Below are 24,409 nucleotides of genomic sequence, written 5' to 3' on the forward strand. Positions count from 1 at the left end.
CTCCCTCCCTTGTGGCAGGGCGCTTAAGCCCCCGATCCAATAGGGCCGCCGGGACCGGGGATGTGGTGTGTATCCACAAAATGCAAGAACAAAAAAAAAGCGGGCGCCCATCATCCATTCCATCCCCCACACACTAAACTTTTTTTTCTTTTTTACCGCCCTGTTCCCAGTCTCCGGCCAGGCAAACCCGGACGGCTGATTGGCCCGTTGGTCATCCACCGGGCGCTTAAGTACCATGCGGGTGCCGGGGTGTCGGGTCACACTGAGGACGGAGTGCGGCGCGGCGATTGGCTGGCACCAGCATTTGGTCGTGCGCAAGAGCGGACGGAAAACCTGCGGGCGAAGCATGCGGGCAAAAGACCGTAGGGTACTCCGTAGAGAGAGAGAGAGAGAGAGTGAGAGAGATGCATTCTTGCTTGCAGGGCACATCACACATCCTTCGCCCCCCTGCTCAGGATCTGCCTTGGTCCAGCAGCAGACACTGCTGAGAAAGGTGGGTTGAGCCTGTGCTGCCTGGAAGGGACCCGGGATGCTCTGCGCACCTGCGCGACGAGATGATAGGTGCGGTCACGGAGAGCTCTCGGAGCAGCAGGCCTGGCGACACCGACGCCTATGACCAACCCCTTCCAGCGTGAGGCCGCCTCGACAGGTCGCGTTGTAGCCGTTCGACAGGGCCGGCCGTCCAACATGGCCCATGTAGGCCGTGTATTTCTTCCCCTCCACTTTTAAATCGCAAACAATAAACAAGCTAGGCATGGTGCAGGAGTTGTTAATAAGTCCGAGTTTGTTTATTCAAGCCTGAGGAAACATGACAGTTACGAGTACATGCCCAGAGGCATACGAGTTCCATTTTCCTCCCCCCTCCCCCTCCATTCCATCTTAATCCTTCCCAGATCAACCCCCCTTGGTATCGCGCATTTGGAAATGACGCCGCCTGCAACGCCTGTTGAACACCGTGCCATATCCCACAAAAGTAAACCCAAAATCAGATCTTGCCTGCCATTGCTAAATGCCTTTGATATTTCCCATCATTGCGCCTCTCGCTGCGTGAATGTCGTAGAGTACCGAATTTTTTTTTCTGCCGGCAGGTTTCTTGGAATGCGACCAGCACATGACAGAACCGAGCCGTATGCTCTGTTTGCATGTAGATTCTGGTAGCACGAGGCAGTGAGCGAGAGCTTCGGTAGAGAAGCGTTCCTCGCACACATCGCAGTATGGCATGTGAATAGACAAAAGAAACGTGGTGGTGGTGGTGTTGTTGTTGTTGTTGACGATACGTGATTGTCGAAAAATCTTTGTCCCGGCGTGTAGCCTAAGCCTCGGCTTCCTTCTCAACCTTCCTCCTCTTGCCCTTAGGCGCGGCCTGCATTCTCGGCGTGTAGGTCACTGTCCGCGTGACGACCTCTCGGATATGCCGTACACTTGTCCTCGATGATGACGACTTGCCGCAGCTATGGTTTGACTTGGCGTCCGCGTACCTCCTCGCCTTGAGGGCTGCCTCCCAATCGAAGGGCGACTTGACTGACCTCGCACTAAATGGCGACCGCACTGGTGAGTCGGTATTTGTGATGGGTGACGGAGGGATCTTCATGCTGGGGAATGCCGCCGGTCCCGTGAGGGGTGCTGAGAGAGGGTAGTTTGCAAAGGGGCTAGCAGGAACTGCAGCCTTGGCCGACTTTGGAATGGGATCACAATTGCATGATACGTCCGTGGACACGCTGGTCGCCGTAGACGGCCCGCTCTCGATCTCTCTCTCGTCGCGTTCCTCTTCGTTGGAGTCTTCCGATGACGCACTCGTGTCCGTCTTATTGCTCGACGTAGACCCGGCAGTGGAGGTCCGGTTCAGCGGGTGCTTGCCCGTCAAAGGTGGGCTGGCCATGCTGGGGCTCGGGAATGCCGGGCTGCCTACGGACATGGCCTTGAGGAAGTCCATGTAGGCCAGAGGCGGGGTGATGGGCGTCTTCTCCTCCGTCTTGACCGCCACGAATCCTGGATGCGGCGAGACGATGCCGGCCGATGGCAGGCCCGCAGAGGGCAGTTCGCGCCAAGATGCTGACAGCGGAGTCCTGCTCGACATGGCCGACCTGAGAGCATCTGGGGGGAATGTGCCCGTGACGGGGGTCGTCAGAGCGAGGGTTGGCTTATGAGAAGGCATGGTGGGAGATGAGAAGAACGAGGGCCGTCCTAGAAGTATCGATAGTCGTCAAGTCAAATCAATGACTCGAAATACCTTCAGGTTGGACTGACAAGTCGGCTTGCCCTGGTGACTAAGGCAAGCAAGAGATGGCAGTGCGGGGGGAAGGGAGGGAGGAAGGTAGGACGCTGGTGGGATGGGAATGGGTGACAGCAATATATGAACGTCGGGGATGATAGCGATAGCTAGAGAGTGTCCTGGCGGTAAAAATGGGCTGTAGACGCCAGGCAAGAGATATGATGTGTGGTGCAGGGTGAGAGAAATGTAGATTGCTGGAGGGTACCTCGAGGGGAGGTCTGAGAGAGGGCTCTCAATGGTGGGTAGACGAGGTCAAGGGTACCCAGTCCCGGAAGTCACAGAAGTTCTAAAAAAGGTGGTACCAGAGCAGTGGACAGAAGGCGCCCAGGGTGTGTCAGAGAAACAAGATGCCGCCGGGGGTGGGGATGTGTGAAGGAGCCCAGCGCGGCACAGGGGTCGTGATTGTTCGTGTCAGAGGGCGGAGCGTTCCCGTTCGCCTACTGGGGTCGGCTGGCGTGCCAGGTTGGAGGATTCGCAGCTCGCGAGAATAAGCACTGGACAGAATCAGTCCCAGCTGATTCCTTGTTTGCTTCCCACCCTCGAGGGCAGCGTCCGGGCAGCTAGACAGGCTTGGGAGCTTGGCTCGCGCGCAGAGAAGCGGAGAGGAGGGTAGGTTGACGTGGTCAAACCAGATCAAGAGGGAGTGCAGGCGGCGGGCTTCCGGGCACACAGGCAAGGTGCTGCTGTGATGGAGAAGCACTGGGACGAGCCAGACGGGCGGCAAGACGAGGAGCTCTGACAAGCGAGTGCGTGACGATTGGGCCAGGCGGCTGGCAGTGTGCTATGAGATGCTTTAGTGCCGATGCTCAAGGCGCAGAGGCCCATGTGCTCGCGCCAGCAGCCTGCCTGCCTGGCTCCTCTCTCTGGCTATCGCTAAATGGCTGGGCTGACAGGGGAAAGCAAACTTACGTGCCTGGGGGCCGTTGGCAGCTCCCGGTACTTGACAGGAGGTGAAGAGTGGTCGGCGGTTTGGATGGTTGGCGCTAACGAGGCCCGCTCAGTGGCAGGGGTCCCTGGGCGGGTACTTCTTGACGGTGCTAATGCAACTGGAAGCTGCTGTAAGTGCTGACCTGGAGGAGGTGCTGAAGACGAGACCAATGTGCTGTCTGCGGATACCGGATCACACAGAGAGATGAGCAGGGATGCGCGGGTGAGGGGCAAAAGAGCAGAACCGGTCAGAGGCTGACAGCTGATCGGCCTTGCGGGCGCGGTGATGCAATGAAAGGTTGATGCTGGGTCAATCAATGATCGTGATGGCACTCTGCAACAGGGCTGTCTCTGGAGACGATGGAGGCCAGGCCGACGCTTTCTTCGAGGGAAGCACGGGAGGGTGTGAAAGGCCCCAGCCCGAGTGACAGTGGGAGGGAAGGAGCAAGCCACGGGTTGGTCGCTGTAGGCGCCTGCCAGGAGTGACCGACAGGGGGGTTTCTGGGCGTTGATTGGCCGTTGTGGCACAATCCCGTTGTCTGTGCCGTCCGTCACGTCAAAGTACCTGTGAGCTTAACTTATTCTTAGCAATCCTTCTTTCCTTCCATTTGCGCCATTCCGAGGTGCCGGCTTGGGCAGGGGCGACCTGCGCCCTCTGATTGGCCGCGTCGGTCGTGCCTACCTTCAGAGGGGTGTTCTGCGCCCTCGAGTCTCAACGCAAAGCGGCAATCTGTGTGGTTTCGGGCGCAGTGGCTGGATTTTCCCCGCAAGAGACAAATATCGTTGCGGCGGAGCTTGGCCGGGAAATATTTGAGATTGAACACGACGAAGATGGGGAAGCGGAGGAGAGATCGCACGGCACAGCCGTTTGTGAGACTTGGTCGGATGCTGGTGTTGGGATGTGGAATTTCCGCTCGAGAGCATGAAAAGTGCCAACATATATATAGTTATGCAAGGCGAATAATCAAGCACTCCAAGTTGACGCCGTCAACAAGGACCAGAGAGCTTCTCGCGAGCTTCCCATTCCCCTCATTTCCCTACTACGGCGCTTCTGGCCAGTTTGCTTCATCCAGCGCGCGGCAAGGTGCTACATCGGTGGCAGCGCTCCCTCAATCCTTGCTAGCCTAACACCCTCCAGAGGCTCTCAACGCTCCTACAAGAGAGTCGCTCATGTAGGCTCGACGAGTGGAAGATAAACCTCTGGTAGCCACCATCCAAGATCGTGACATGCAAAGGCCCGTGGAGCCGACCGCCCGTCGAGAAGCGCCTACGCCTCTTGTCTGGGCCTCAGAATCCGGGTTCATGAGCCGCCGTTGGGCTTGGTTATTGGGCCAGACCGCTCGCGCTATTGGGTCCCCAGTGGACAAACGCCGTCAGCGTGTCAAACACGGCGGCAATGGCGTCAAGCTCGAGGCCATGGTTCGTCGTCGCCTTCATCTCGCTTCTGCCAACAAAGCTGCATGGATGGCCGTCTTTCCCTCTTGAGACAAGTTATCCGCCAGAACAAATCCATGTCGCCAGCATCCGCCAACGACAGCCAGTAATCCCAGGTTTCTGTAGGCGCTGGATCGAACATCGGCTGCATAGGCGCCGCTTCGTCGTGCAGTGGTTGCTCCGGCCCCTATGTCAGATATCCCCTAGACTATCCCAGAAAACCCTTGCCGACAATGAGTGAGCGTCCAGCTGCAGTAGCTCTAGGTAGTCCTGGAGGCTCTCTTGGTCTGCCTAGGCGACTGCTTTCATCTCCAGTCGTTTCTTTGCTTTGCATGAAACCTGGTAACCGCTCTTGCACAGCCTACAAGTCTCAAGTAACTATTAGCATGCGTAATATCAGCTAAGAATCTGCCCCCCAGCTTCAGGACTTCGTCGGGCATGGATAGGCCGGTCTCAAGGCGCATCAGTGACACCTTAGGTCTTGTAATGATCCTTGTCATAATCTCAAACTATGATGAATGAACTAGCTCAACACACGGCGGTACCCTGCCGTAATGAGCAATGGTGTTGAAAGTGCTGTATCACCCAGGTCATGGTAATCTTGCTTCCCCAGTGAGACCAAGTCGCAACGGAGGCTTTTTGGTTGCCCTTCTTCATAAGGGTATGGCCGTCAAGATTGAATAATCCCGCCTTGGTTAAACGGCCATTTTCTCTGCAGCAGGTCGCTTCCTATTAGAACTCATAAACAGCAAAGTTATGGGGATGCAGCTTATCAATCCACATTCAGGCGTTCTACAACAACCCAAAGACGATCCGACAGAGCCGGAGACTATTCGTCGCCCTCGTTAGTGTGAACGAGATCATGACTGCTCCTACAAGAATTAATGCCATTTTTTCCGCCGCTTCAATGGAAAATATCTTGAGTGATTTGCAACTCTCGTCACAAGACAAAGTGTCAGTCTTTAAAACAAGCATGTGTGTATGCTTTGGAATATTAGCCCTGGCCCTCAATATGCTTCCGAGAAACCTGAATGCTGAAGACACAGGGAAGTGCCGTTTTATTTCTTTGGAGCCAGAAATGTCTGTAATAAATCAGCAATGATATGGTGATTGTCCTCCTGGGTATGCCCGCTGATAAGAATGGCTCCAACCGAGCCCCCCTGACGCTGTTGATACGGAAGAAAAACTCACCGGCTCGACGCAGCTTCTTCTCCACATGATGAGCCAAACAGGTATTGTAATCCAGGTTAGCCTCCGATATCATCGCAAGCGTCCATATGAAAAGGCAATATACCAGGAGCAGTTGGCCGAGGCTGAAAGAACTTGTATTATTTTAACTGCAGCACGATTGGGGCGTATCTCTCTTAGGTTGCGGGTAATGGGCATCTAGCCATGCGGCACAGTGATTTATATCGGTGCTCATGGTGCACCTTGTAGTTTATGGGAAGTAATTATCCCGTGATGTCTACTGATCGGCTTGCAAAGAGTCTAGATCATCTAGCATAACAGACACAAGAGGCACTGCTCGTCGGCTTGGCGGTGGAACAGCACCTGACTCGGTGTGAAATACGGCCTTGAAACAAACGAGTTAAAATAAGAACAATGTGATGTGTATTCTGGGGAGAGATCGCCAAGTCTATGACTCTCGGTTGAGCCCGAGGCGGTGGCCCGACAGGTGCGTCTTGGCAGAGCTCGTCACCGAGATTGCATTTCGAGCTAAGCGATTAAGCATAGAACGAATGCTACCCTATCACCAGATAATTTTTATTTACATACTTGTACTAGAAAGACTCGGGATTAGAATGTCTTTCAGCTGTTGGATACAGATCGTTGTGGGGGCCACCCCGAGCTGTGGAACCAACCAGCTCGTGCCATCAACCCACGAGGCGGCACAGTCTTCAGGGTCAAGAATATCGACCAGGTAAAGCCTGATGTTGATCTAGGATGGCAATGGAGTCTCGATCGATAGAGGATCGCGCAAGTGGACCAGCCTAACTTTCCACTTCCGCCGACTTGACTTCGCCACGGTGGAAATAGCAAGTTTATTTCAACCAGCGATCTGTGATCCTCCGAACAAGGCTTCGGGATCCCTTGCAACAGTGTCAACTGTACTAGTTCGCAACGCGAATTAAATCTCATGCAATAGAGGAGGGACTAGGGCATCTTCGCTTAGCTAAGCCGCTACGAGATGTAGGATCGTGGCCAGTTGAACAGTCGGTGTTCAAGATGTTCTCGAACAGGACCAGTGGCGGGATCTTGTGGGCCACAGTCTTTCTTTGCCGCACGCCGAGAATAGATGCTTCCAGGAACCGGGGACTCAACTTCATTTTGTGGCGTGAAGGCAGGGACCAGGTAAAGAGTGCTACGTCGATCACGAAAGGTTTTCCCTGGTGAGCTATGTCGACATGGGTAGATGATGGTATTCGTCAATCAGTCACGGCTCTTGCGACAATACATATAAAGGCATCGTCCAAGTTTTGACTTCTACTCGTTTCATGGCGACCCAGACAAAAGCATATGCATAGCCCTCAGTGTTAATTACTATCATCACGATCTACCTGGCAACATGAAGGTCTTTGGGGCTTTTCTAGTCGCTCACCTCATCGGGGATGCTCTGGCATATCCCGCGGAGCATTCCGCAGGCGTCACTTCGAGGGACGATACCTCGCCCGCTGTCATCTTTCCCAGGAAGCCCAAAGCCAAGGTTCCGCTGCCCCCTGGTGCCGCCTGGGCGAAGAAGGAATGTACAGACAAAGGCGTGATCAGTGCCAACGACCCTTCCGAGAAGCGGTGGAAAGCCCTCGACACCAATAACGCCCTTATCTGGGCCGGCAACTATCACGAGGCGCATAAGAAGAGCGCGAGAATTCCGTACGTGGAGTACATTTCGGACATGTTCCACGGCCCGGAGGGTTGGGACTGCCAGAAGATCACCAGCAAGAAGTGCAACGAGGGCGTCCAGTGCGACCAAGTTTCCACCCCGGCCATCTACTTCGTGATGAACTCCATCTCGACCCTGCACGAGATCCTGTTCAATGCCTACTCGGCTACCGATACCGCGAGGTCGGATCTCCAATTTTCATTGGGGCCCTTCATGGACACGTTCTGCCCAAAGAAGAAGCCCGACATGGCATTGGAGATCTTCAAGACCATCATCGACACAGTCGCATTTGCTGCCTCGATGAGCTCGGCTTATGTCTTCAATAGGCTCATCACTACCGGGCCATTGCTGAGCAGCGACCAGCGTGGCTTGATGAAGGACAGTGCCAACGCCGGCATCGCGTACATTCTGAATGCAAACAAGGACAACTTAAAGGGGTAAATATTGCGTAGCCAAAGTAACTACCAAGATATGCTTTCTAACCGTCTCGAACAGCCCCACGAGCGAGATCGGCAACCAGAACAAAATGGCCGACCAAGCCAACATCTACTTCAAACAGATCATGCACGCCTTCTCAGACTACACCGACAAGATCTTCAGCGGAAAAGGCAACTACAAGCAGCAGCTCTTCAACCTGCTCAAGAACGGCGCCTTCATGCCCAACAACAACCTCAACGTCAACGTCGAGGACCTCCGCAACGAGATCCGCACGCTCGTCTACGGCCGCATGATCCCCCAGGCCTGGCGCATGAGCCCCAAGAAGGCGTTCATCCCCGTCGTGCTCGAGACGGACGAGAAGTGCGGCTCGGACAAGCGCGGCATGACCAAGAAGGCCTTCACCGACAAGACGGCCAAGAGCACGCGCGTCTGCGTTGACGGCGTCTGGATGTACCTCCTCAGCGCCCAGCCCTTCAACTGCCGCCCGCTCGGCGACGAGATGTGCCCGCAGCAGGACTTCTTCGAGCCCCTGCCCGGCGGCACGCACGACGTGCTCGATGGCAAGAAGTGGGGCAAGATCAAGGTCGAGGACGTCGTCCGGTCGGTGCACGAGGGCTACAAGAAGAAGGGGCGCAATGGCTACAAGGCCGACGGCAAGGACATTGGCAAACAGAAGCCCATGGACTACTTCTCCAAGGGCGTGCGGTTCCCCGGCTACTGGGACGTTCCGTTCTGCCCCAAGGGCAACTGGAAGGATATTGTCCTGCGCCTGAGCGACGGTTCCGGCAAACGTGGCCCTTTCTGGCCCTGCGAGAAGTGAGATGTTTTTCACTTAGACTTCGGGGGAGTTTCCTCGAAAAGTATGGTCGTTGGGGGTTTCAAATACAAAGGCTTAGAGCCTACTTACAATGGAAAGGTAGATACTTGGGCACGTGGCTGTCACTCTTGAGTAAGCCAATCGTTATCTGGGCCTTTCCGTCCATCTATTTCAGCTTTATTTATCCTATTCTCTATTCAGAGATGTTATCATTGATGTTTGGTTTTCATGTTTAGCGAAAACAACTCAAGCTCTGCATCTATACTAGACTGAAGTTACCTGAAATCCAAACAACAGCAGAGAAACATCTCTATCTACTCATATAAGTTGCTTCTGAGTCAACTTTTTACATGTAAGGCGAGTTCCACTGTGAGTTAGACGCAGCTGAAAAGACACAATGAACACAATAACGTGTTTCATCTTGGATCTGGGAGACTTGAGAGAAGATTTCACGAAGCAGGAGTTGGATAAAGTGAAGGATATATATGGTGCAATAGAGGTAGAGATGAAACAGCTCGCCTTTATCATCGTATAGAGCCCTGGCCCTGTCGGCCTAAAGCTTATAGAGATGATATAATATAGATCAAGCTAGTTCTACCTTCATCTGGAAAACCTCTACATCATGTCCTGGTGGAGCATCATAGCCTTTATAGTCATTGTTCAACAGGTCATCCTTCACTGGCACAATATTAACCAAAATCTTGCCAATCCTATACCCAGCGCGTTTCTCCCATGCAATTTTCCTAGGGTACTCTATTGCAGGAAATAAGTGGTATAAGTAGTACTGATACTGGATGAGGAGTGGTGGTCAGTTCAGTCGCTCAGCCTCTTAAGGAGAGGGATTTTCGTACAGCCACCTATTACCACCTCTGTTATTTTCCAGCAGCTATGAACAGATCTATGTTACGCATGTAGAGTCATGAAGCGTTTTCTAGGAGAGGGATTATCTCCTGGGCAAGGAAGAAATCTTGTGACACAAAGGGCTTGAGGCGGGTAGATTGGAGGGCATCTGACAAGTTATAGTCTGAATGGTTGCATGTGTTAGGCTCTCCTAGATGGTGGGAATTACAAAGACACAATGACCGCTCCCACTGATGAGGATGACAATTATTATTGTGGATTGATCACTCACTCCCCCGATCGAAAAACCCCCAAGTCCGACTGCTAACCGCCTCCTATATGGGTCTGAAGTTGACGGAAGCGACTTGAATGACTTGTGTGAGGTCCCGATTGACCAATCCGACGCAGTATGATCACACTGTTGTTAGGTACTTCCTGAGAGGGTCATGCTGTTCGTATATTGGTCCATTGTCTACCGAGTCAGCCCACGGTCTATCTAGGTCGTCGAGCAGAGCCTAGAGGGCCACTTGTCGTTCATCCGTGACATTGAATTCTGTCGTGCACGGTCTAGGGCAAAACCTGCCGCGTTCTCCATCCATCTCATGGGAGAGGATGTGCTGCTTTAGACCAGCGTCCCTCCAGAGTTCCAAGTATATAGCGCTGCGGATCTCAAACGGGAGACGACTCAGAAGTGCCGACTGTTCCTGGGCGTGAGGGGCACGGCTCATCCACAGAAACCGATTTGAGCGTTGTCGTAAAGAAGAATGCGTCTCCGTGGATGCCGCGGCGCTACTGAGTTTCATGTTGTCGGATGCGGATTTACAGTCGGTGGGATCGGACAGATGGCACAAGTAGGCAAGTATTTCAGCTAGCCAGCATGGCAAAAGTTGTGAGAATGATATTTGCAGTGCGGCAAGCTCTCCGGTTCATACATATAGATCTATTGGTCCGACGAGGTGAAGAACTTGAGGACTAGAGTCAAGGCAGGACTTATCTCGCGGCAGTCGGCAGTGAGAAGCTGGGCATTGGTTGTTGGTCATCCTTCTCTCCAATCCCAGTCCGCCGTAGGAGTTGCAGTGCAGTGTGGGGGGTTCAAGAATCCTTCGGTTGGTGTCAAGCTGCTAACCTGGACGGACTCATGCCGCTGTCGGCCTCCGCTCCCGCAAGATTATCTCGCGAAACAACTGCCGAAACTAATCACGGCTTATCTCCAGGACAGGTCTTTGTTCGATATACCAGTACGTCATACTGTAAACGGATCCCCGGAACGACATTTTCGAGAAGCGGGGTGGTGAAAATGGGGGTTATCGCGGAAACGCATCTGCAAGGGTATCCTTGCAGTTCATGCGACGTCGCTGCGACCCATGTGAAACCACCAAGTCTTAGACGGGGGAACTGCGCCGCCGCACGATGGCTGTCAGGCCGGGAATGAGACCAATGGAGGTCAGAGCCGATGCCGAAGGATGACCCCAGGGCCCCATCGAGGCTTCGTCGGGCCCGACAGACGCGCCGCGGTGCGTCGCCAGACGCCTTCTAGCCGATGCCATTCCGTCGCGCCCTCAGCAAAGATCCTTCCTCAACTCCCCCAGGACGATGAAACGGCACCCTTGTTTAACCTTCTTCGAAACCCTAAAGCTCCCAGGAAGTGGTGGCCCGCCCAGAGACAAAACCGGGGCAGGCCACCCGCTCCTCTGGGGCGAGGCATGAAAGATCCCACCCAGCCCGCTCACATCTGGCGATCCTGTCGCTCACTCTCTGCGCCGATCATTCGACTTTCTTCTGTCCTCTCGTGTCTGTATATGGTTACTCTTGCGACCCGGCCTACGCGAATGACACCAGGCCATGTGGCGAACTCAAGCGTCGTCAACATAAGCAACGATGAGGCACCAATGTCTTACGCTCGGTAGCATCGCGGCCGCCTTCCCGCAGCTCTTCTTCTCGCTAGTCGCAGCGCAGGCTGGTGGGACCGTCTTCAGCGGCTTCCCCAAGCCGCCCATCTTTCCTACCGGTGTCGACTCCAGCGATGATTCAACGGTGACATTGACGGGGACGGACACCGTATCTGACTTCACCCAAATCCGCATCATTGGCGATGTGACGGGTGCGAAGACAGTCCTGGGAACATGGACACCGGGCAGTGAGCCATCAGACTCTGACGACACCAGTCTGCCGGTCACGTTAGAAGGTGTGTTTACAGTTTTCACGGGTCAGAGTCCCCGAGGATATATCGATTGACATCTCGAAGTGTCAGAAGAACGAACGCCGGGAAAGCCTCCTGTTGCCAAATTAAAGATTCACTTCCGACAGTTCGAGGCGTCATGGAACACTCTTATGAGTGTCCAGGCTGTCCTGGGATCCACGTCAGGCACAGGTGTCTCATCCACATCAAGCTTTGACTTTGTGATCACGACGACAGGATTCCAGGATTTCCCAAACAGGATCCAGCAACACCAGGCTCAGAATAGTGCACCAGTACTGAGCACGAGTGCCGCAGAGTTGCCCACACCTCCCCTCCCCCCTCCGCCGCCGCCGCCGCCTCCTCCTGGTGCTACCACGTCGTCGCAGTCTTCCACTGCCGTCCTGACGACGTTGACAGCAGCTACAAGTGAGAAGACGACACAGTCTCAAGGCGGATTTTCCACCATAACTGTGTCTTCGGACAGTAAAACTACTTCGTCCTCCTCTTCTTCATCTTCTTCCTCATCAAGCAGCTCCAGCACCACGAGCTCAGCAACACGGACAAGTAGTTCGACAACTCTGCCAGTCAGGACAGGGGTACCCTCAACAACGACTGGAAAGAGCGGTGCTGGCAGGCCGACAACGGGCGCGGAGACGGTCAGTGACGCGCCAGGCATGTCGGCGGGCGCCAAAGTGGGAATCGCTCTGGGCGTCATCATCGCGAACGCCATCATCATCGGAAGTCTGGTCTTCATCTGCGTCAAGCGGGGCCGCCAAGTACCCATACCCGGTTTCTCTCGCCGGCGGGAAAAGACCGCCGACGCCCAGGTCGAGACGGGCGCCACTGCCACCCCCACTAAAGCCGCGCGCCCGCGCCATATACCCATCGTGATCAGGGTGGAGGAGACGGAGCCGGCAGCCACCTCTGCCGCACCGACCGGAGAGCTCGATGCCGAGCGCGGACCCTACGAGCTTGAAGGATCGACCAGCTGGTACCGCAAGTCACTTCTGGCAGTGAACCTGGCAGTCAAGTCAGCCGGCAAGAGCATCCGCTCGGCAAGAACATCGCGCATGGAGGAGCAGCGCAGGAGCTTCGACGCCGACACGGAGACCGTGTACACGCGGAGCTTGCGGACGAGGATGAGCACCGCGAGTAGCGAGCCTCCGCTGCCGACACCCTCGGACTATGTAGGGAGAGACAGGAGGTTTACGTTTGGCGCGAGGGCGGACACGCCCGTCGCTGAGGGTCCGAGCAGCCCGAGCAGGAGTTCGCAGGGCAGTCAGTTTAGTGCGAGGCCGACTACAAAAAGTCTGACGCTGCCGAGGCGGGATAGTTAAGAGAGAGAGAGTTACAATAAGAGATACCCAGAAATCTAAAAATCCAAATCCAACAATGTCTAGGAATGTTTACATTTCTTCTAACCGTGTTATGTGATCTAGGTCATAAAAGCTAGCTCAAATCCCACTCTAGAACAAACCCAGCAGTCCCAAGTTGAACTTGGTAGGATCATTGGCCAACTCAGGCGCCATAGCCTTGAGCTCTTCGACGTCCCAATTGGCGTGAATCATGCGATCCCGGAGGAATCTCGCCTCGTCGCTGCACGCCCAGTTGACAAAGTCTCCAGATAGCGCCACTTCGGCACACGTCAGCAGCTTCGTTTCCTACCAAAAGGGGTTTCTATACTTACTGGTGTCTGCAACTAAATTTGCATATTTCGGGTCCTCAAGTTCACTGGAAAACTTGGTCGCGAGCTCCGACGTCAGAATCAGGCCCGGGTGTACCTGCACAACGTGGATGTCCGGGTGCTCCTGGGCGACATATTCAAACACCTTGTGTGCGCCAATCTTGGAGCCACGGTACGAGCTAAATCCCGGTATGTACGGGATATAGATGGCAGACGAGCTGATGTGGACGATGGTGGCACTCTTGCCGTCCTTGGTGGGCGTGGCGTGCGGGAAGAAGGCCCTCACCAGGTGGAAGTTGCCCAGGATGTTGGTCTCGAACCCAGCCCACCAGTCGGCCGGGTCCGAGCCGGCGATGGTGTCCAGGTCGGCCAGGTAGGCGGCGTTTGCGACGAGGATGTCGATGGTGCCCGACGGGGACTTGGCCGCGAAGTCGGACACGGCGCGCTGGACGGAGGCGGCGTCGGTCAGGTCGCCCGTGTATATGTGCACGGCGGCCTCGGGGGCGATCGCCGCGATGGCCTCCTTGGTCTTTGCCAGGTTGGCCGGCTTGCGCCCAAAGAGGCCGATTGCGGAGGCGCCGGCGCGCGCGAACGAAGTGGCGATGCCGGAGCCGATGCCGCCGGGGCTGGCGCCGGTGATGAAGACGGACTTGCCGGCCTTGGAGAGTCGGGGTTGCTCCGGGGAAATGGCCGGATAAGTATCGCTATGCCAGACCTTGGTGGGGCAGGGAATCGCCATGGTGTGGAAGACTGTGGGTTGTGTTCAAGACTCTAAGAGGCTGTTCAACTGGGTGAAGGGTTACCAGAGTGTTCTAAGGTCTTGCACTGCACTGGCGAAGCTTTTCTGGTACTACTGTCAAGAGCTGTCTGTCATCCATCCAACGAAATGGCTTCTTTTATACAAAACCAAAGTGCTCTCCCAGCCTCGCAAATCCTATAGGCCTGGCCAGATTTCCAATCAAAGTACAAACACGTTTGTAATCACTCTTTGTGTGTCCTCTACCAAGTTCCGTTTCAACTGAGGCAGTCCCGGTATGTATCTGTCGGGATGAGATTTCTCACAGTGGTCACTCGGTCATTGATGTTAGTGATTGTACGTGATGTTACGTGATGTTACGTGATCGGGCTGGAATTGGTCCGGAGGTGCGGTCTACCCACTCTTTTCCGGTCCGCTTTCATATGTCACTCACATCACGTAACTTCACCCGGACCGCTCAGCCTCCTTACACAACTCCGGCGCCTCGGACGAATCCCAGAAGGCAATCAAGTGACAAATGGATAAGGATAGGGTCTCAGAGAATGCGGAAGCGGAGCTTCGAGTGAGTATTCTCTAGCCATCACACAACTATGCCCATTTCTTCCCGAAGCATTCAGAACGACTGCTGACAAATTATCCAGCGCCGGCGGGATCGTGGAAAGGCTACCCAGCGTGCTTTTCGTCAACGACAATCGGCTTCTGTGCAGAAGCTAAAGGAGGAAAATGCGCAACTCAAAGATCTTGCCGCAGAGTTTGTACGCGCAGCCAAGTCCGAAGACCCTTTACGACTGCAGGCAGTCGTCAAACGAGCTGAAGAGTTGTGTGAGCCGGGCCCCGGGGAGGGCACGCCGGGGAAGAAGACAGAGACCGAAGTCCAGCCCACATTGACACCGGAGAGCTCAGAGTCTGCCTGGACACAGTCGCAGGATGTAAGACTCGTCGCAAACCACCCACAGCCATCCGGAGACGACCGACAGGCTCTTCGTGACAAAGCCATGCCTATAGGGGGACGCCTCAGCCCCCGTCTCGACTACGGAGTTTGGTTCGAGCCGTCCCAGCCGGTCAGGATCTTTGAGCCGCCCCCGGATATCGCCCCCTACGTCGGCGCCGGCAAGTACACCATGGCTGGCCGGCTGGCCTGGGCCTGCATGGAGTACTGCTACGACGCTCTGCAGGAGGTCAAAGCCCAGCACGCCATCACGAACAGCTGGACCCTCCCGCCCGATTCGGCTTTCCGCAACATCTACGAGCGCACGGTGCTCGAGTCCGAGGCCCTGCGCGACGTGAGCTTCATCGTGGCCATGGTCGACGTCCGCATGGACTTTATCAAGCTCGGCTACATGTCCGGCAGCCACCCGGGCGCCGACGCCGTCAAGTCCGAGCTGCTAAAGCACCGCATCTTCGAGGACTTTACCTCCAAGGGCATATCGCGTGACCAGCTCTGGTCGCCGCTCGACGCGGAGCGGTACATCGAGGAGAGGTTGGGCTCCTGCCAGTTCGCCCGGTTCCAGCACGCCCTGATCCATAACGCGCCGGCGCAGCGCCGCTTGTTTGATCCCCTCGCCCGCGGCATGGCTCCAGGCTGCCTGTGCTTGGGCAACGGGCCGGGCTGGCACGCCATCTACGCCGCCAGAGCGATCGACTCTTGGCTAGCGATGTGCCGCCTTGGCTGGCAACCTAGCGAGCCCTGCGATGAGGAGGCCGCTGCTGGTCTCGGGGTTGCCAATCTGATATGACTTGGCGTTCCGTCTGCGCCGCATGCGCCTGGATGCACAAGCTGTTGGTCGCGTCATTCTCTACCGAATCCGTGGTGTTGATGCTGACTGCCAAGCTTCAGCCAAGATAAACCACCCCCGCAAATTCCCGCTTCTGTTACTGTTCAAGCCTAAATTAATTCTTGTTTCTAATGATCCCTCTCTTCGAATGGGCGATGAGCTACGTCATATCCCGGAGACGGCCGTAAATGGATTTGATCATCACAACTATCTGGCTCAGCCATGCACAGGCAAAAACAGTCGTCGATCACTCACTGAGAGCTGAGAAGGCAAATGGACAGGTACAAAATGCGGCACATGCGCCAATTGGTCTCTGGCCGTTGTAATTGCACATGTCTACATAACCAATCCGCGCAGGCCTGCTACAGTTTGTTGCCCTGCTCAACTCACTCTAACCACAACCCGCCGTTGCTATCGTCCCCTCCTACATCACCGCGCAACCATGGCCCTGTCGGCGACGCCCAAGATCGTGTCCAGAAAAGTTTTCAACGAGGACTACACCGCGTTCTGCCGTAGCAACACCTCCCACAGGGTCCCGCCCACGGATGAGCTGCCCATCAGAGACGACATCGACTATATCGTCAGCGCAGGGAACCTGACGGACGCGGCGTTCAGAGAGTGCTGCGCCCCCTACGCAGTGAACGTCATCCAGAACTGCTACATATGGTGCCAGCTACCCTCAAAGTATCTTCAGGGTTCCGGCACGAGCGATAAAGAAAACTGGGCACTGAGGCAGTTCCTCCGCTGCGCTCAGCGCGAAGGCCGGAACCAGAGTGGCGTGTACAGCGTCAACGTAGAGAAGTCTGGCTCTTCGCGCGCCCTCGTGGGTGGAGATAAGCCGAGGCTTTTGGGAGCAGCGATGGTTGCGTTGCTTGTGAGCGGCCTCCTGTGCTCTGTTGCATGATAGGAAAAGGAGGAGAGAGGTGCATGGGAAGAGCAGTCTAGATGCAACATGGCTTTGGAACACCAGGATTGGAGTCTAGCGTGGGATGATTTGGATGTTGATGTATCTGAGCGATTCTTGGGGGGCTTTTAGGCTTGACTTTGCAATGTCACTTACAGACAAGGTAGGGGTCCAGATCTATATATTCCAAAGTGTAACATAAGATGATGATACCAAAACGATTTGAGATATGTGTTGATTCCATTGAAATTCGAAGTCAACTGCGTCTAGCTATTCAGCCGAGCCGGGGATTAATACTGTGATATCGAAGTCGCATCTCGTCCTTCATCCATGGCTCTCTATATGTCCTTCCCAAATATTGTCTTCAACTTATGCCGAAATCTCACACGTGTCTTTCCATCGGATACACCCAAGGCGCCGAGTTTGTCAGAAGTAGAAGGACTTCCCGCATCACTTTTCCTCCCCTTCTCCGTCTGTCCGCCAACCAACTGCCCGCTCCGCCACTCCTGCGCTACCGCGCCCCTATCCAGGAGTAGCTGCACCAGCCCCTGGTGGAACTTCTCCAGCAGACCATTGTCGCCGTCCTGCGACGCCCCATCGAGTCCCTCCTCTTCCGGGCCCAGCTGGCTGAGCAGGCTCGCAGAGAAGTCGGGCCTGCTGGGCGCGGCAAAGACCCCGTCCAGCAGCGGCAGGGGCGACTTGTGGAAGACGACGGGCGCGTCGTCGTTGCGGTAGCGCTTCTCGCGCCACCAGACGCGGGCGTTGACGTCGGCTCCGTACACGACGAAGGAGGCCACGAGCTTGGCCAGGGTCCGCGTGAAGCCGTTCTGCTCAAAGTCCCGGCGGAAGATGGCCGAGTCCTTCTTATGGGCGACGACGGCCCGGACCAGCATGGACCAGGCGGAGTAGCCGTCGCTGCCGCTGCCGCTCCCCGGAGCCTCGTACACGGCGTTTGGGTCGGCGCCGTTCTTGAGCAGGTGCTCGCATATGGACAGGGTGCTGAGCTCTCGGAGGCGGTGGCTCTCGCTTTTTGGCCAGGACCATTGTATCAGGTACTTTGTGGCGTTGTAGAGCGCTCTCGATTTTGCATCAGTGCTCTTTGCCAGCGGAGTCGAGGGAGTGTTTACCTCGTCTATAAGGAAGGAAGACAAGTTGAAAGCTATTGCGAGGCTGGTAAAGTCCCACGGGCTCAGGAAGAGCGCCAGGATCTTGGTCTCTGTGTTTCCATGGCTTCTCAAGAGGGGCAGTGATGCAGCCCAGTGATCGACCGCCTTGCGAGACATGTGGTTGTTGGTCATCTTCTTTGCCGTGTGCCAATGCACAGCCATCGTGTTGTCGAGATTCCTCAGATACACAGCTGGCACCGGAGACTGGGCCTCTTCCGCCAGACCAGCATAAGTCAGAGAATCCCTCATCAGGTGCCACACCAGGCTCGTATCCCCATCGACTGACTTGAGCCGAGGAAGGAGTTTGCACATATGGCTGGCCGTATGGAACAGTGTGGCAAGCGAGTCGAACGACGGCCCGCTGAGTGCAAGAACGTCCCGTGACACTTCGGAGTCGGCGAGAAACTCCACCACGGTCCTGTGCAGAAAGTCGACGCACGGGAAGTCGAACCGTAGCGGAGCACAGAGCTTGGTCTCCGATGGAGTCGGCCGCCGCGTCTCGATCAGGCCGCAGCAGCGGCTTCGTATGCGGCCATCTATCGCATCACATCTCGATAGCTCCTCCTCTTTAGACATGGGCTCTACTGGAGCCGAGAGCAGGTGCGTCGGGTCTTCCTCTGCAAAGGACATTTGCAACGTCAGGAGAGGGCAAGTCGTGGTCTGCATGGCTTGCAGAGTAGTGCGGAAGATCTGGGCCGCCTGCCTCCGGTACATGGGAGACATTCCCGTCAACATATGTGCGTATAGAGCGGCGAGATCAGATGGTAGCTCCTCCAGTCGCCTTTCGAGCTCCGCCATGTTGTCTCGATTCTCCAGGCCCCGTAGAAGAGATTTGACGCTCAGCTCGACCCATATAAAGACTCCGAAAGACTTTTCCACAATCTTCTCAACCAACACACTTGCATCGTTGCCTTTTCGGCGCACCCTGTCGCTCAGCCAGTCCTCGGCATAACGTCTGATGTCGTCCCGTGTCAGGTCGTGAAGGTGCAGTTTGGGAAGTGACGAGAAGTTCTCAACGCATACTGGGATCGGCCGGCTAGAGAGAACAAACTTGACGTTCTCTTGATGTGAAAGAGAGGAGATAAGGTCGACAAGGGTGGATGTATCCCCATCGTACTCGTCGAGCCCGTCGATCAAGAAGAAATACCGTCGTCCATGGCTCGGCTGTAGTAACCTCTTGAACCACCTCATGAGTTCCACCATCGATGGCTCTGCAAGCTTCTCTCCAGGTCCCAAATTAGTCGCAATTGGCAACAGCTCCGTCATTACCACCCATATGAGTTGAGGCTCTCTCCTCAGAATGTCGTACAGCAGCGACCGAAGAAGTCCTTCCTGCGACTTTTGTACAGCATTCCCAAGGCCCCAGAAGAAGAACGCCGTCTGCACCAAGTGGTTCCCCTGCGCCCATTCTCTAAGAGCAGAGCTGGTTCGCGGATCCTGGAAGATATACTTCATCAAAGTCGACTTGCCGGCCCCGGCCTTGCCACAGATCCAATAGCAGCCGGAACCATGAGAGAGCCATTTGGTGAAGTCATCCCAGGGCTTCCCTGTGACCAAGGGATCGCAGAACACCCACTCATAGGTCTTCCCGTGAGGCGACTTCACAGTCTCCATCCTATCAGTGATTTGTCGAAAGTAAAGGCTGTTCAGGACGAGCCCCTCTAGGGGCCCGAGATCGTCCACGGAAGCTTTGGCGAGGGAGGACATTGGCGCGGCATTCAGCTTCACCAGTCTCTGCCTTGTCGATTCCTGCGCAACTAGGGCCGCGATGCCTTGTCCATTTCTGGGCTCGAGAACCTGAGTATTTCCATCCTTGAACTTGAGGATAGCCGTGATTGTCTCCTCATGGTAGCGCCTCGCAAGATGATCACTTTCATCCAAGCGGTCCACTAGCCTCTGGGTCTGGGCCGCCGTCGACGTCTTTTGCCGCTCTTGTAAGACCGCAAGTACTTCGATGATATCAGATAGGTTCTTGTCTATGCCCCCTTGCTGGGCCAGGGCCGCATCCGCTTTGATGTCCAGAGAGAGAAGCGTCCGCAGAATGAGTTGGCTGCGGTACGTCTCCAAAAGGCTGGCCATAGCCTCGATCTCCGATTCCTTCCATACTGCCTTGAAGGACTGGAGAAGCACGGGTATGATGGCTCCCCTGGTGGCTGTTGCAGCGACTCTGTTGGTTTTGAGCGATACATGAGTAATCTTTCGAAAGGTGTCCCTCAGCGACTGGGCGACGCTGCGGCAGTCAATGATCAGCTGCTCAATCGCTTCTTCGTTGCCGCTCTTTAGCTCGGCGTCCGGCGACGGCCATAGAGACTGGCGTTCCTCCAAAAGGTTCAGGTAATCGTCTAGGTCGGCGGTCGTGCGCTCAAAGTATTCATGCGGGTCGATGCTGCTTTTGTCGTACATCAGAAGCATCCGTTTCCCGACTTTGCTCCCAAAATCGATGAACTGAATGACCGCCGCGGCGACGCCGAGGGCAGCGAATGGATCCATCGCGTGATCTCGGGTAGGTGTCGCAATTGCTCCTCAGGACATGTTTCGCGATCGTTGTGCAATGAAGGGGGGAAAACCAGCGCCTCAAAACATGGCGGAAAGGAGGCGCGCTACAATTAAAGGCAGAATCAGAGCTTCCAAGAAATCCGCCACATGATACCGATGCAACGATACCCAATAGTGATCATCCGGCCTACCAGCGCTTCAGGCGCCTGCAGTGAGGCTGAAGGCTGTGTTGGGGGCTATTTCGCTCCGCCCATTTGCGGCTGTGATGCAGGGGGTCACCTTCTGGGCATTGATCTACCACAAACAAGCATGCGTGAGAACAAAATTCACCTCATCTATAGTCCCGCTCTCGGCTTGCTATATTATCGATCGTACAAGTCCAATCTAAGGAGTAACTTCTTGTTGCTTCCGCTCTTGTTCTGTCACGAAGAATTCCTTCCATTGATTAATCTGACTTGAGTTCACGGTGTTTGCAATGTAGTGGCTTCGGTAGAGCAGTTTGACATTCTTCTTTATACTTTATAGTCTTTCCAGATTCCCCTTGCATATGAAGAAAAGTCCGGTCTTTAACTCCAGTCAACAGTCTCTAAGCTTTTCCCTTGCTAGGTGGGACGGGCTCGAGAAAATGCGCAACCCAAGACTCATCCGCCTTTGCGCCCACGTCACGCAGTGTCTCCCTGCGATCCTGGCTAAGACGAAAAGACTCGGCGCTCTGAGCATTATCAAAGCCAATAGCGAGAAGCTGGACCCTTCCCGGTCCCCCCACAGCAGGGTGTTCCACCTCCTCCATAAGCCACCCGCAGGCGGCAACCTTGAACGCTGGCAACTGACTTGCTCCTCGCACCAGGGAAGCCCTCGCTGCCTCCACCGCGGCCGTGTCAATACTTGCTGGGAAGTAGAATTTCTCGACCACAGTGTATGTGTTCTTGAGCGCCGTGCACGGAGCTACCGACTGCTCGATGCCATCCTTGCCGTAGACTGAGAACTGAACGTGGTTCAAGTCTGGAAAGCGTGCCATAATGACTCCGACCCGCTCCAGGAAGGGCCCGTACGCGGGCGAGTTCATCACGGCCTCGTGGGCTGCGAGACTATCCCAATCTGATTCAAGCAAGTCGAAGATGTCAGAGAGATCCAATCAGGTTGTATTGGACAATGAATGACGAGGAACATAAATGCGCATGAGCAAGGTCAAACTTACCTAGAAATTGTAGAAAGATGTCACTGTCCTTGCTGTCAACACTGAATAGAGAGGCTTGGAACCCTTCCATGGTGCTCAAGGTTGTGACAGATTCTTTCCAAATGACACTTGCTTCCGACCCAGGATCTGGCATGTTAGATCCTGGGCGCAAGTAAAGCCTGGCAATCTCAGTGGTCGGTTTTGTCATCTTGATGTTGTACTTGGATGATGGTACGCAAGTTGAGTGAAGTTGTGAATCCCAACTTTCGACTATGTTCGTATACCGTCTTTTGTGCTTGTTTCGGAATGTCAGTTCCGAGCGCGAAGGCAGTCAACGAGAAAATAGAATTAAAAAGTGTTCAAGTACCCTCTAGTTTTGATCACCAGATGGTCTTATAATCACAGGGATGAGTTTTGTTGCAGCGGTAGGGGTCGAGATGCTTCAAAAGGCAAGAATACGGCCATGTAAGAGGTATTCTTATGCACTTAAGCATTCCGATAACCACTCAAGTATTGTTATGATCACTTAATTATTAGCTTGGGGATAGTTATGAGATGCGGGGTTTTTCGGGAGGTCGGATCGGAACTGGCCCTTGGTCCGAAGGCCCAGTTCCGATCCGAAGACTTCATTGTATGCATTTGAATGTTTCAAATCTCCATGCCATGCAGATAATATTTCTCCATGTTTAAGCTCGATTATCTTTCCTTTCGATCTGCCTTCTTTTAACATTCATCACGAACAGCTTGAGGATAATTCCACGTTCCTAGAGCTTAACAGAATCTCGGGAAACATGTTAAGTAGTTCCTAATCACTGAGAGGCCAAGCCCGTACAAATTTCATCATGTGCATATTGTCTATAGCTGTCTGGATGTCAATTTCACGGCCAGAAAGAGTATGTATTTGTGTTTTGGCGCACATAGGTCAGAGCCGTCAAAGCACACAAAGTTGCCCGATCGATCGCTCAACTTGAACTTAGCCTGGAAGAAGCGTATCCAGCACGACACATGCCCCTCCAGGACTACCTGAACTGCCACGTAGTGCGCCCCGCCATTATCAGTGAGCTGAAGATAGGTAGACTTACACGATAGATATATAGGTTCTCAAGTGAGAAATCCGTACTTTGGCGAATACACTACTCTTTAACTCGCCAGACTGGCAGGACTCGAAAGGTTCATATTATCGCATTCATCATGGCGGCCTCACTTAACATGGACGAGGTGAGAGGCGCCTTCCCCGCACTCAAGACAGACCAGATCTTCCTCGACAATGCCGGTGGCAGCCAAACCCTCGGAACCGTGGCCGAAGCGTGAGACACCAGACTCCCATGTTTATCTGATTGATGCTCCTCTGACCAACATACCCGGATAGGATCACCGACTGGCTGCACACTTCCAACGTCCAGCTGGGAGCGACCTACGCCGTCGGCAAGGCAGCCACGGACAAGTACAAGGCCGGGTACGCCGCGGCGGCAAAGTATGTGAACGCCCCTGTGGACGAAGTCGGTATGCTACTACCCTAGAGATGCTTCCTACGTGCACATGTGTGGAATCTGACGCGCAGTCAAACAAAAAGTGCTTGGTCCATCCACAACGCAGCTGTTCCGCAACTTGTCATACTCGTTGAACTTCAACCCGGGCGACGAGCTCGTCGTGTCCGCCATCGACCACGAGGCCAACATCGCGCCGTGGGTCGACCTCGCCGCCCGGCAGCAGCTGACCCTCAAGTGGTGGCGGCCGGACTCGACCGTGAACCCCAAGCTCACGGCCGAGGGCGTGGGTCCCCTCCTGTCGGACCGCACCCGCCTCGTGGCCTTCACGCACGCGAGCAACATCCTCGGCACCATCCACGACGTCCGCGGCATCTCCAAGCTGGTCCACGCCGTCGTGCCGCAGGCCATCGTGGTCGTCGACGCCGTCGCGTACGCGCCGCACCGGGCCGTCGACGTGCAGGCGCTCGGGTGCGACGTGTACGCCTTCTCGTGGTACAAGGTGTACGGGCCGCACCTGTCGATGCTCTGGGCCGGCCGCCGGGCGCAGGCGGCGATGCGCTCGCTGGGCCACTTCTTCAACCCGAGCGCGTCGCTGGCGGACAAGCTCGGGCTGGGGTCCGCGAGCTACGAGCTCGTCCCGTCGCTGCCGGCGGTGGTCGAGTACATGAAGGGCAAGGAGGAGGCGATCGTGGCGCACGAGGCGAAGCTGCAGGGCTTGCTGCTCGACTACCTGAAGTCGAGGCGCGGTGTGGTTGTGCATGGAGAGACAAGCTCTGATCCAATGCTGCGAGTGGCCACGGTGAGCTTCACGGTCGAGGGATTCGACTCGCAATCATTTGTCGAGCAGGTTGAGAAAGACTCGAACCTCGGGTTCAGATGGGGCTCTTTCTACTCCAACCGGCTCGTTGAAGACTTCCTCGGCCTTGGCAAGACCGGTGTCGTGAGAGTCGGTATGGTCCATTACAACACTGGTGAGCTCCCATAATGCCTACTCTTGTTGTGATGAATACTAATACTCTTGTTAGAGGAAGAAATCCAGATTCTCATTGCTGCCTTTGACAAGTTCCTATGCCCACGGGAGTGAAAGGGGCATCGTATCAACAATTAGAGTCAAAACACATAAGCAAGCACAGGTTGTCTCCTGGAAATACCTCGATGAGTATTGAATAGAT

General features: G+C 55.0%; 9 protein-coding genes across 9 annotated transcripts; 5 read left to right on the forward strand and 4 right to left on the reverse strand.

The window, feature by feature from the left end:
- Positions 1 to 1,312: 1,312 nt before the first annotated feature.
- E0L32_007884 (uncharacterized protein) lies at positions 1,313 to 2,155 on the reverse strand (the record flags this gene model as incomplete). Its single annotated transcript, XM_031142678.1, has 1 exon — positions 1,313 to 2,155. One exon carries the CDS (start codon positions 2,153 to 2,155, stop codon positions 1,313 to 1,315), a length of 843 nt encoding a protein of 280 aa, XP_030993176.1.
- Positions 2,156 to 7,199: 5,044 nt separating this feature from the next.
- Positions 7,200 to 8,772, forward strand: E0L32_007885 (uncharacterized protein; the record flags this gene model as incomplete). The annotated part of the gene is made up of 2 exons (XM_031142679.1): positions 7,200 to 7,951; positions 8,010 to 8,772. 2 exons carry the CDS (start codon positions 7,200 to 7,202, stop codon positions 8,770 to 8,772), a joined length of 1,515 nt encoding a protein of 504 aa, XP_030993177.1.
- A 2,715-nt stretch (positions 8,773 to 11,487) lies between these two features.
- Positions 11,488 to 13,125, forward strand: E0L32_007886 (uncharacterized protein; the record flags this gene model as incomplete). Its single annotated transcript, XM_031142680.1, has 2 exons — positions 11,488 to 11,794; positions 11,855 to 13,125. 2 exons carry the CDS (start codon positions 11,488 to 11,490, stop codon positions 13,123 to 13,125), a joined length of 1,578 nt encoding a protein of 525 aa, XP_030993178.1.
- A 129-nt stretch (positions 13,126 to 13,254) lies between these two features.
- On the reverse strand, positions 13,255 to 14,211 carry E0L32_007887 (uncharacterized protein; the record flags this gene model as incomplete). The annotated part of the gene is made up of 2 exons (XM_031142681.1): positions 13,255 to 13,421; positions 13,476 to 14,211. 2 exons carry the CDS (start codon positions 14,209 to 14,211, stop codon positions 13,255 to 13,257), a joined length of 903 nt encoding a protein of 300 aa, XP_030993179.1.
- A 535-nt stretch (positions 14,212 to 14,746) lies between these two features.
- Positions 14,747 to 15,965, forward strand: E0L32_007888 (uncharacterized protein; the record flags this gene model as incomplete). Its single annotated transcript, XM_031142682.1, has 2 exons — positions 14,747 to 14,791; positions 14,871 to 15,965. The coding sequence occupies 2 exons, from the start codon at positions 14,747 to 14,749 to the stop codon at positions 15,963 to 15,965; spliced, it is 1,140 nt and encodes a 379-aa protein (XP_030993180.1).
- Positions 15,966 to 16,446: 481 nt separating this feature from the next.
- Positions 16,447 to 16,908, forward strand: E0L32_007889 (uncharacterized protein; the record flags this gene model as incomplete). The annotated part of the gene is made up of 1 exon (XM_031142683.1): positions 16,447 to 16,908. One exon carries the CDS (start codon positions 16,447 to 16,449, stop codon positions 16,906 to 16,908), a length of 462 nt encoding a protein of 153 aa, XP_030993181.1.
- A 338-nt stretch (positions 16,909 to 17,246) lies between these two features.
- E0L32_007890 (uncharacterized protein) lies at positions 17,247 to 20,564 on the reverse strand (the record flags this gene model as incomplete). Its single annotated transcript, XM_031142684.1, has 1 exon — positions 17,247 to 20,564. One exon carries the CDS (start codon positions 20,562 to 20,564, stop codon positions 17,247 to 17,249), a length of 3,318 nt encoding a protein of 1,105 aa, XP_030993182.1.
- A 592-nt stretch (positions 20,565 to 21,156) lies between these two features.
- Positions 21,157 to 21,955, reverse strand: E0L32_007891 (uncharacterized protein; the record flags this gene model as incomplete). Its single annotated transcript, XM_031142685.1, has 2 exons — positions 21,157 to 21,668; positions 21,769 to 21,955. The coding sequence occupies 2 exons, from the start codon at positions 21,953 to 21,955 to the stop codon at positions 21,157 to 21,159; spliced, it is 699 nt and encodes a 232-aa protein (XP_030993183.1).
- A 983-nt stretch (positions 21,956 to 22,938) lies between these two features.
- E0L32_007892 (uncharacterized protein) lies at positions 22,939 to 24,321 on the forward strand (the record flags this gene model as incomplete). Its single annotated transcript, XM_031142686.1, has 4 exons — positions 22,939 to 23,054; positions 23,117 to 23,250; positions 23,309 to 24,208; positions 24,263 to 24,321. The coding sequence occupies 4 exons, from the start codon at positions 22,939 to 22,941 to the stop codon at positions 24,319 to 24,321; spliced, it is 1,209 nt and encodes a 402-aa protein (XP_030993184.1).
- Between the last annotated feature and the right edge of the window lie 88 nt (positions 24,322 to 24,409).

This window comes from Thyridium curvatum (genome assembly GCF_004353045.1).
Source record: "Thyridium curvatum strain D216 chromosome Unknown NODE_49_length_306705_cov_73.659816, whole genome shotgun sequence".
Taxonomy (NCBI): Eukaryota; Fungi; Ascomycota; class Sordariomycetes; order Thyridiales; family Thyridiaceae; genus Thyridium; species Thyridium curvatum.